General features: G+C 39.4%; 1 protein-coding gene across 2 annotated transcripts; it reads left to right on the top strand.

The window, feature by feature from the left end:
* Positions 1–2,209: 2,209 nt before the first annotated feature.
* On the top strand, positions 2,210–10,581 carry LOC117952039. Of its 2 annotated transcripts, none has more exons than XM_034884099.1 (8): positions 2,210–2,945; positions 6,694–6,826; positions 7,047–8,190; positions 8,383–8,513; positions 8,645–8,808; positions 9,100–9,254; positions 9,497–9,582; positions 9,712–10,581. In XM_034884099.1, the coding sequence occupies exons 1-8, from the start codon at positions 2,805–2,807 to the stop codon at positions 9,786–9,788; spliced, it is 2,031 nt and encodes a 676-aa protein (XP_034739990.1). In that variant the 5' UTR covers positions 2,210–2,804; the 3' UTR covers positions 9,789–10,581. The 2 variants fall into 2 exon arrangements, with proteins under 2 accessions (XP_034739990.1, XP_034739989.1); XM_034884098.1 differs by having other exon boundaries at positions 2,311–2,945; positions 8,380–8,513.
* The last annotated feature ends 587 nt before the right edge of the window (positions 10,582–11,168 follow it).

Genomic DNA, 11,168 nt, shown 5'->3' with positions numbered 1-11,168 from the left:
ATATATATGATTTAGTAGTACTACTTAGTGACTGTCTGTAGTTATATAACATACAATACATACAATATGATACAAAAATCAATGTAACATAACATCATTTGATACATTATGTTATAGTGAGGGATTTAAGGCATAAGGTGAAGTGTATATAGTATAGAATACCATAATACATAGTGTAATACAACAAGTATACAGTATAAGTATATGGTGCAGCAATATTACATAGTATAACCTAGTGTAAGATATAACATGTGTTGTAAATAATAAAACAAAGCAATAAAACAAAATAGAATAGACAATAAAATATAATATAGGGTCAAATCTAACAACAATATATCAACAGTATGGCGACGGATGTAGTCAATCCAGCAAAGAGAAAAAGAGAGGAAGAGGTGAGTGTCTCCATTGGACCAGACACTGTGGAGAAATGGCTCTGTGTGTATAGTCCGGGGTTCACGCTGTTGTTCAGTCTGATGGCAGCAGGTACAAAAGAGTGCCTTGCAGCGCTCCGTCTGGCACTTGGGTAAAATGATCCGGTGGACAAACGAGATGCCCATCTGCCACATCTTGTCATGAAGAGGATGAGAGGGGTTGTCTATCATCCTCCTCTCCGCCACTGACTCCAGACTGTCCAGTTCCTGCCCAACCACAGAGGCCTTCCTGTCGATTCAAGTGGCCTCTGTAGCCTTGGTGCCACCACCCCAGCACACCACAGCAAAGCGCTTCAGGAGCCTGTTACACACACTAAAGGATCTGAGTGTCCTCAGGAAGAACAGTCCCCTATGTCCCTTCCTAAAGAGGGTGTTTGTGTTGTAGGACCAATCAAGTTTTTAGTTTTATTTGAACTGCATGGTACCTGTATGAGTGCACCCTCTTCACTACCTCCTCTGGTAATCCACCACCAGCTTTTTTGGCTGATATTGAGCTTTAGATGATTGCTGTCGCACCATAAATGTGCAAAACGCCTCATGACATGTTGCATTGTAAAATGATTTTAAAATTCAAAAGATTCTATTACAATCTGAGCAAGTAGCTCAGGGTACACTGGGGAGAAACTGCTGTTGCAAGAGGATATCCTGTTAAGCAATCCTCCTATTGTCTTCTTATTTACACATTCCTCTCTTTTAAAACTGATGCAAAGTGTCATTTTGCAATTCTCATGCTCATTACCACTTTGTCCACTGGGTAGAGCCAGGCCTGCGATGCAAGCGTGAGTGCCAAAAGAGCCAGGATGCCTATCAATCTAGCTCTTGAGCAATATAACTGTAGGAAACGTCTTTGTTGCCCCACCCAAAAGATTTACTAGATCAAGTAGCAGCTTGACAAGTTCAAGCAAAGAGCACTGGAAGAAAACAACACTGTGTGGATAGTATTAGGTGGCAAACCATAGGAATGCAAGTAGAAAATAGCATTCATTCTTCTACTTGGTGATTAATGGTAGCTGACATTTAGACAGTAGCAGCAGCTTGTTGGTTAGCACATTAGAGCAAGTATTGAAAATGTGTATCCACTGTCACTAGACTAACTGTATTTCCTGTAAACCCCATCTATACAAGTAAAGGATTGACATCCTAACCCGAGACGCTGGAAGTATCTCTTAGGATAATTTGATTTTGTATCAAATCTAGCACAAGATTGCCATTTATGTTGCATATATCTCTGCATCCAGCGGTTTGTTCTGCTCAAAGGTTTTGTAATTGTGCTATTTAGAAATCTGATGACAAATGCATTCTGCTCCCAACACATTTTTGCTACAACAATTCACCCAAGAAAATACAATACAGATATCTTCCAAACAATATTATTTACAGTACTTTGACAATGCATTCTTTTAAATGGAAACAGGAGATTTAAGACACATAGGCTACAACGTGTTTAAATTATTCAGTACACATTTAAATGGGTCAGATTAGTCTGTATTATGTATAGGATAAAATATATTAATTTAGACTAAATATGACTCTTTATGGGCAACTACTGTGAAGTGTTCTGGCTTCAGGGCCTCTTCCTATGAGCCCTTGTGCCTGTTTTAGTCCTGTCCAATAATCCATAGACTTTTTCATCTAGCTGACACTTTAACCAAAGGCGATTTGCAATAAGTGCATTCATTAGGGTATACAACCCCAAACAATACAAGAATCATATTGCCTTCATCAACTATGCTGAAGTAGCTACTTCAAACGCTACATTTAACATTTTACAATACAAGATTAAAGAATGTGTGATATTGAAGGATTTGCTTTGTGAATTCACAAATACTGATCTGGCTGGATTACATTGATTGTGGGAACGTTACACGGGTCGGGCCTTCTGGCAGGAATATGCTATGGCAGCGTCTAGTCTGCCTAACCCAAAGAAGACGAAGCACAGACAGTCTAGCAGACCTTTCCTTAAATATCATATGAAAAGTCGGCTATTGTGACAGATAGGTTGAAGAGAGATCATGCCACCCACTAACGTTTACGTCATAGCCCACCTTTCCTTCAAATTTGATAACTAGCAAAATTAGCTTACTCAAGCTACAATTACTAAACAGCGTTTTCAACATGGCGGGTAGCTAGCTTGCTATTATAGAAAATATTTGTTTACAAGCTCTCATTGACCACCGTCGGTCGGTGGCTGAAGAAACAGCAGGATGGCTTCAAATCATCGAGGACAAGAAGATGAACTTCCACAACCAGAAACCTAACACCTAAAATTGCAACTAGCGAACAACTTCATTGACATTTTGGCTAGCTAGCTAGTCAGCTAACGTTAGCTACCTAGTGCGGTCAGAGCCCGGCTGTAGTCCGTCCCCGGCGACCATGACTCCTCAGCAGCAGGAGGTTCACCGCGAGCAGCACCCCTCCATAACCACCCAGAAAGTGCAGTTAACTGTCAAACTGTTTATGCTGGAAAATGCCCGGAATACACTTGAAAAAGAACTTCTCAATCTCATCAACGAGGTAAGTTAGATAGCTAATGTCACATATATTTAGCCGCATTTCAGGTCATCGCTAACGTTAGCTAGCGTAGCATAGCTATGCCGCAAGCCACATGGTCAAACCGTGCTAACTTTAACGTTACCCCAAACATATAATTCATAATATGGCTATGGTTTAATATGGCAATGCTAAATTTGAATGAAACTAAGCACTATATAAATGTACTTTAGCCAGAGTACTGTTGCCAGAACTACAATCAATGAACTTTTTCAGTAATGATTAATACTTTTTCCAACTATCATTAACGTCAGTTCAATAATGGGCAGTCAATAAGGTGTCAGAAAATAGGGACTTATTAATGTTACAGTTTCTCACAGCCAAAGATTAATTTTCAGTCTATCAGCTAAAAGCATGGCACTAAAATATACTTGTATTTTCAAATAAACTCAAATATTTTTTCTGCTTTCAACATCACTTTACATACTTGAAATCCTTGAAAATTTGAGGGGGGGGGGAATCAACTCCTTGAAAGTTATTTAATATAGACATAAAACACAGATCAAACACAGCATTCAAGGTGCTTAAATTTATGTTTGTTGCAAGAATAGAAATTGAAGTTCTTTTGATATTTCTTTTAATTAAGGAAAAAAGATACATCTCTACTAATCAACTTACACAATTTATTTCTTTGCTGTGTTATGGAAGCGGGCATCTGAAAAACACTTCCTACGGGGAAGTTCATAGGCTAATAAGCCATCACCTTCTGCTACCATTCCATTGACCGCCATTCCTTTTGGTGTCACTTTGACAGCCAAGAACTTTACATCTGAAGCGTTTAAAGACTATTTGTCCATCGTTTATTTCTAAAGAAACATGGCAATGTATCAAAGGCTCCATTACCTTGTATCTCACGTTATGGCCTTGTATCAGCTGTTTTTATAAAAAAAGGCTAAAGATTGTGTCATAATCACGCAACTTTCTGTTGCACAACAGATAAATTACACAAATAAGCGAAAATTTGCTGGGACAGCGCACATAATGTGAATGGAGCGCTGCAAATGAGGTGATCATGCAAAATTTGCTATTTGCACGAGTTACAATATTTCAATTTGAGCAAAAAATTGTGTGACGCTGTGTTGCTGAAGCCTGTCAGTAGGGCTGCACGATTACGGCCAAAAAGATAATCACCATTATTTTGATCAATATTGTGATCACAACTATTCTCACGATTATTTGAGGATTTTAACCGAAACAAATTTTATTGTCACATGGGCTCAGAGAGACGGCTGACTCATTATGAACGGGTCCAGCTTGGGTTGAACGACGGATACACACATCGTGTGTATGAAATGTCTGTATCATGTATAAACATGTAATGTCACTGCGCTGCATTTTTATGAACTATGATATTCTGGCCATGGGTCACATCTCTGGCCCAGGCCCAGGTCCAGCAGCTCCGTCACAAACGGTGTTAAAACGGAGCGTTGAAATGATGCTTTCAAAAAAAAAATTGCTTGATCACGCAAATTTAATCTTGGGAAGTCTAAATCGTGATCGTGATTATAATTCAATTAATTGTGCGGCCCTATCTGTCAGTGTTTAAATTATCTTAATGTCCTGACATTGTTGAATAAAAAGTGGAAGGACAAATTATAGCTGTCTGTGGGCACCCAGAGCTCCATAGTATCTTGTTAATTGTACTGAGAGCCAACAAAAAAGAAGCTTTCTTTTGCTAAAGTAAGCAGTGGGAAGTTGAACTTCGTGCTAAATTCTGAAATGATGTTTCTGTTCTTGTGTTGATGGAGCTGCTACATTGCTAGCATAGCCCTGATCAATCCTAACTTCAGTCAGAAAACAAGGATTTAACAGTTGTTTGTTTGTCATCTTGCAGACAGACTTGACAGTATGAATTCAGAACTGTTACAAATTGTCATCATAGTGTAATCATTTTGGCATACTTTAAAACGGCTTAATCTGTACCTCAAATAGTGCTGGAAGCAGCGGTCATCCAGATGTTTCATTTTCTACCTGGAGAAGGCAGTGGAATTTCCCATGCTGGTCTAGAATGATGATTTTATTAAGCAGGACACAACGCTGCTTGATTTTTCTTCCTATCTGGGACTTCCACAACAGGTACAAAGCAATAGTATTGGTTATTTTGACCATATTGATGATGGAAATAAGCGTTGTTGGTGCCTACAACTCTACACTGTTGGGTAACGTCAATAGTGTAAGTAACACGATTAAACACATATGATCCCATGATCAAACTGACGCGATTAAAGCAATGCAGATACTGTTGTAGATAATCACCAATAATGTGGATCCAATGACTCAATGGGTAAAGGCCAATACTAACACAGCAACCAAGTCTGGTAAGTTCAAAAAATTACATCACTTTACTGTAATGCAGTTAGGGATGTAACGGTATGAAAATGTATTCCCACGGTTATAGTGACTAAAATTATCACGGTTTTTGGTATTGACATTTTATTTTTAAAAGTGTTATCCATATGTTCAGAAAGCACTGATAGGCCTACACAAGCTGAAATAGTTTTAAAAAAATGTAACAATGTTAATTATATTACAGAAATATAGACAATAGGCTTGTAAAAACTATTAAACTGGCCGCTGAAACACTGACCCGCTCTGGGGTGTCAGGTAAGAACTTGACCCTGAGATGTCTGACTATGAGATCCAGGAAGATTTATTTACAACTCCAACATGAAGTTAACTATGAAGTCGTATTTGACGTTACATGTGAAGTTGGATGTGGTTCTGAAATATAAGCAAATAATAATGTGTATTAATAAGCATCCGACTTACTATGAACATTATTTACCAAAACTAAATAGTATAGCCAACAGCATATAACAAGAAACAATACTAAGAATTACATTAATTTCTCTGTAATAATTAACATATTGCTCAGTAACACAAATTGAAAATAAGGCACATCTATTACAGCCCCCATATCCATAAGGGAGCAAACATAAGCATAAGCATGTGGCTCCACAGGCTTGTCTTTTACTGGCGATTGTATGTTCCTAGCAAACAACCTGAATATCAACACATGGCTGGACAAGTAATAAACAATCTGCACATCTATCAGTTATGCAATAAGACACACAGCAACAACGATAAATATGTCTCTCTCTCTCTCTCCAAAGAAATCTCACGTCATAACTCTCGTAGTTACGACGTGATCGTAACTTGATGCAACATGATCTTAGTTATCGTAGCAGAACGCTTTTTGAAGACAACGAGGCAGTAAAACCCATGACAGTTTAGCAAAGCTACAGAGTGGTTTTAACTGACGTTCTGGGCTACCCACATCACTTCAACAAAGAAAAGAAAATAGATAAAGAAAACAGTCTGTTAACAGCTGCTACATTGGGGCCCCTTCGCCTGTCTGAGCGCAGTGCGCCTGCGTGGCAGCTTCAGGAGCCTCGGATGAAGCTGGGAAGTATTAATCACGGGGTTTCCCGAGCATGGTAATCCATCGCGATAATCATGATATTTTAAATGAAAACGGTAATTGTTACGTCAACATTTCTACCATGGTTTACCGTTATGCCGGTAATTGTCACATTCTTAAATGCAGCCTTCAAAACCTGGCAAAGAAAACACTTGAAACTGATATGAACTATCACGATACCAAAAAATATAACATCTATTAGATTTAATATCTATCACCCAGCCCAACCTTGAATTTGATGTTTAAGGTGTACAGGAACCCTGACTTCAGCTTGTTTCATTTTACCCTCAGGCCTACGAAGAGGTTCAAGAATTCTGGAATTCATCTTTTCCCACTAGTGACTTCAGTGATCTTGCAACAGCTTTGGATACAAAATGCCGAAACATTGACAAGCTTTCAGCTTTATTAAAAGACCTCACAGTTGGTAAGTGTATCATATCATTGTATCTGCTGATGTGAAATCGCAAATATCCATTTGCAAGACAAGTGTAATGTCTTGATATATTATAAATGCATTATCTATCGCCAGAGTGTAAATTGTAATTTCCCCACTGGGATAAATAAACAGATTAAATTAAATTATTTAAGTATTCAGTGTGTGATTATTCAGTGGCACTTTCTTTCTGCTTTTCTCATCTTTACAGAATCAAAGGTTGTTGTCCAGCCTACTGACAAAAATGGAGTAAGAACAAATCAACTTCTGCCACTCCGAGACAAATGGATCCTAACGACAGAAGTTCTCAAGTTTGGGCCCATGTTGCAGAACTCGCTCATGGCGAGCTCTATAGCCAAAGCTGTCCAGGTTCTTGGAGCCACGCTGTCCCCCCAGCAATCAAAACATTTCCCCATCTCCCAGCCTAAAGCGGTCCAGCAGGATGACATGATATGCAGCATCACGTCCAGCTACAACAGCGCCGTTGCGACTTCCAGCTCATCCGCTCACTTAAAGGCTAAAGACAAAGAACATGCAGGGCCATCAGATGCTGTGTTTCTTTCACCTGCAACTATTGAGAGGCCCAAGATTAACCCAGAGAGGCCACCAATACTAATACCTCCCATACAAGCTATACTCCCAGAGATCAGTAACCCTAAACCAAGGAAAATAACATCACTAATAGGCTGGGGATGTGTGGATGATGTCCAGGTGCAACACCAAAAACAAACATCCTCTCAGCTGCTTCACTTCCTCAGGACAAAAGCTAAAAACATGGGTGCACTAGAGGTCAATGTCATGGAGTGGAGTGAGAGAATGTGCCCTTCAAGCTTACCACAGGTGCCTACCATCCAAACACAAAGCTACCAATTCAGACATGTTGTGACGGATGATCCGATCAACGCACTAGCTCCAAAAACGTTGTGTGCAGACATCGAAAACCAAGCCCCTGTCTTCAGGGTAAAAAGAGTGGAATCAAGTGGCTCTCTGACCTACACTTGTGTGATTTCAACAAAGACTGAACTGTGGGATATCGGAGACATCTTCACAGAGGTGGGACACGGGGACTTTGAAGCGACTCCTTTGGGGAAAAAAGACTGCCCAAATACAACAGCTCAGGTGGAGAATTCCAGTCTAAACGTCCAGTGGAAAACCCAAACTCTCCAGTGCACAGAACCTGAACATGTTGGCCAATCTTCTGGTGCAAAAACACCAGCGGTCGACGCCATTACCATTCCTGAGTTCCAGATCCGGAGGTTTGAAGAGACTGAAGTTGTGGTGTCTCATATTGTCAGCCCAGGCAACTTCTACGTCCAACACGCAGACTCCATCCTTAAGCTGCAGGCCCTCACGATGTACGCCGTTGTCTGCTTTTTCTCAGCTTTTCTTATCTCTCACTGATTCCTTGATCACATTAACAGAACTTTCAGAGCCCCTTATCCTTTTTAGTTTCATTACTGCTTTCTTTGTAGAATTTCTTTTCTTCTTCTTTTTTTAATAATCCACATGTTTCTGGTTGTCATTATTTTTTTTCTCATTTGCAGCAGCTGGAAAGCCAGTAATTCATATGCCGAGCAGAACTGCATTCCAGACATTGGAACCCAAGTAATGGGTTGGTTCCCCAAGCAAAAACAATGGTGCAGGGCTCAGGTGACAAAGATATGTGGAGTTAGTGAAGGTGGGTTGTTGGTTGGTTTTGTGTATTGGAATGGTTTTACGAATGCATACCTCTAGATGGTAGCAGTGTCACTTTGCTCATTCTTTTTTTAAGCTTAAACTTGTCATGCACTCTTGTCTTTTGGATGCCAGATAATAAAGCCACGGATGGTGCTGGGAGTCAGACCTCCATCACGGTGGAGGTGAAGAGGCTGGACTACGGTGACACAGCCTGCCTGCCACTGTTTAACACCAAGGAAATGACCCCAGAAATGGCTGTCCTACCACTTCAGGCTGTACAGGTCTCACTGACAAATGTGAGTGGTTCCCTACTAATAATGTTTGGCTTCATCATTTTTCATGTGTATCTAGAGTACCACAAAAACGCATTAAGACTTTTTTTCAGGGACAGCCGTGCAGATTATCCTTCTCAGGATTTGCATACATGAAATGGTTAATATACTGTGCTCTGCTGTGGGACTGTTGACTCTGTTACAGTATTGGCGTTTGTCCACATGATTAGTCACAGCCCTATCTATTGGGCTGTGATAAAGGAAATGAATTATCTCAGTTCATGGTATTTTTTGTTTGCTTCCTCCCCCCTCGAGGTGACGCCTGTGAATGGGAGCGATTGGTCTGAGGAGGCAGTGGGCTGGTTCAAAACAATGGTGCACAACAGAACTCTCTATGCCAGACTTTACCCGCAGGGGCCCTGGGTTACAGTCGAGCTGTTTTTGGAAAAGGGAAAGCTCGGAGCTATGAGGTACTTAAGTATGAAACAGACAGTTAATTGTGAATTGCAAATTTAGAATTAACAGATTTGTAAAAGCTGATAACGTCGCTAAGATTTATCGACTAATGATTAATCTTGTTGCATGAAGAAGTAATAAAGTGACTGTATATACTGTATTCTTATGTTGACCTTATAATGTGTATATGCTGCACGATTTAAAGACAAGTTACTAACCCACCTTAACTGTACAATGGTGTTATCTTTTTTTCTAGGAGGGGTGCACCATTGTCTTTGAGACTGGCCCAGAACGGACATGCAAAACACAGCAAACTCAAGAATGTCAGCCTCGTGAAAATAAGTAAGTAGAGTTACGGTTTGGAAATGGTCTTCCCCTGAATAGAGCATCTACAGTAGGTGGCAGTATATAGCCTATGTATGAGCAGAGCAGCGGCCCATTCCACTCAAAGTCTTGTGTTTTTCTTTTTAGACACTGTTCAACTTAAAAAGAAGAAGCAGGACTCGGCGTGGGAGAAGTACCTCATCTCGTGCTGTACTCAAAAGTAACAAGTATTCAGAAAGCATCGAATGTGGGTGGTTGTGTTGGTGTTAATGTGTCTGTCTTGTCTGACAGCACACCAATGTAAAAACCAAAAAAGAAACAAACACAGACATTGAATCTTAAATAAGAGATAAAGCATCCAGGTTCTGGATATGTACAAGTGAACATACAGTGAACAAGTGGACAAACTGCTGTGATTGGCACATTGCAGTACACCGATATATAATGGATATTTAAATAAAAATGTAATGTTATATCAACAGTTTGAATAAAAACTGAAGGCATGGGCTAGATTAGAACACATTAAATAGCATCAGCTTTCTTGTGGATTTTTCTGTCTTGCGGTTCTTAAAGTCCAAGCTGTGTGTAGTGAATGAGAGTGTAAAGCTCATTGGAACTCAAGAAACTTCTGTTCTGGTCTTTTTAACTTCATCTTTTTAGCGTCTAACAAATTGGGGCTGATGTCGTTGAAGCATTGATAGAGAAGTGTGAAACAAAAGAACTTTTTTTTAATGTTGAATAGGGACATGAATATCTAATTGTAGTGCAAGTTGTATTATTTCCCACTGTTTATCCTTTAGCATTTCCTTAACATTTCTTTAATCCTTGTTAAATGATTTGTCTGTGTGCTGCATGCAGAAGGTCTGTTTTTTATTTTTATGTATCCCTTTGTTGTCATGATAATCATTATTAGAGCCATATTGCCTTATCAATGTTGAATTCTTGTACAATGGACGATACATTATCTTAAATGTACATTGTCTATATCTCTATCGTAATAAAACTGTTAGCATTGTATGCTCTGTCTCTGTTTTGTCAGTACTGTAACTTCTATAAAGGGAATATAAATGAGGTTTAGTTCATTGAAAGAATTACCAGGCCTCCCAAACCCTCCCACTACATCTGTCATAAGTGACGCAGAAATGTTCATGACACAGTGAACTGCTGTAGGTCATCTGATAATACGCCACAAATGACCACATTGTGTTTTCACTTGCATTCAGTTTGTTGCTACTGTAAATTATTGTTTCTACTGTTACAAGGAGGAGTTTGACCATGACAAAATGCAATCTCGATGATGCTGAAGGAATTATAAATCCTTATAGTTTGTTTAAATGGTGCACCTCAGCACATTCATATGAACACTTGTGTGTAATAGCAGATGGCAGACGTAACTGGGAAGTAAGCCTCAACCCAAAGGACTGGATATTTGTCTCAATCTGCATATTGTATTTTTTATTTTGTGAACAACTTTTTATTTTTTACAATCAAACCAAATACACAATTAACATTAGACAACAATCAAAAAGAAACTCAATCTGCATATTGTATGATTTACGTATGTCCCGTGTCCACAAAAGAATATCAAAACAACAGAAGTTAAT

The sequence above is a fragment of the Etheostoma cragini genome, chromosome 10, assembly GCF_013103735.1.
Source record: "Etheostoma cragini isolate CJK2018 chromosome 10, CSU_Ecrag_1.0, whole genome shotgun sequence".
In the NCBI taxonomy this organism is placed as follows: Eukaryota; Metazoa; Chordata; class Actinopteri; order Perciformes; family Percidae; genus Etheostoma; species Etheostoma cragini.
This window is presented reverse-complemented; position numbering and strand designations above follow the sequence as displayed.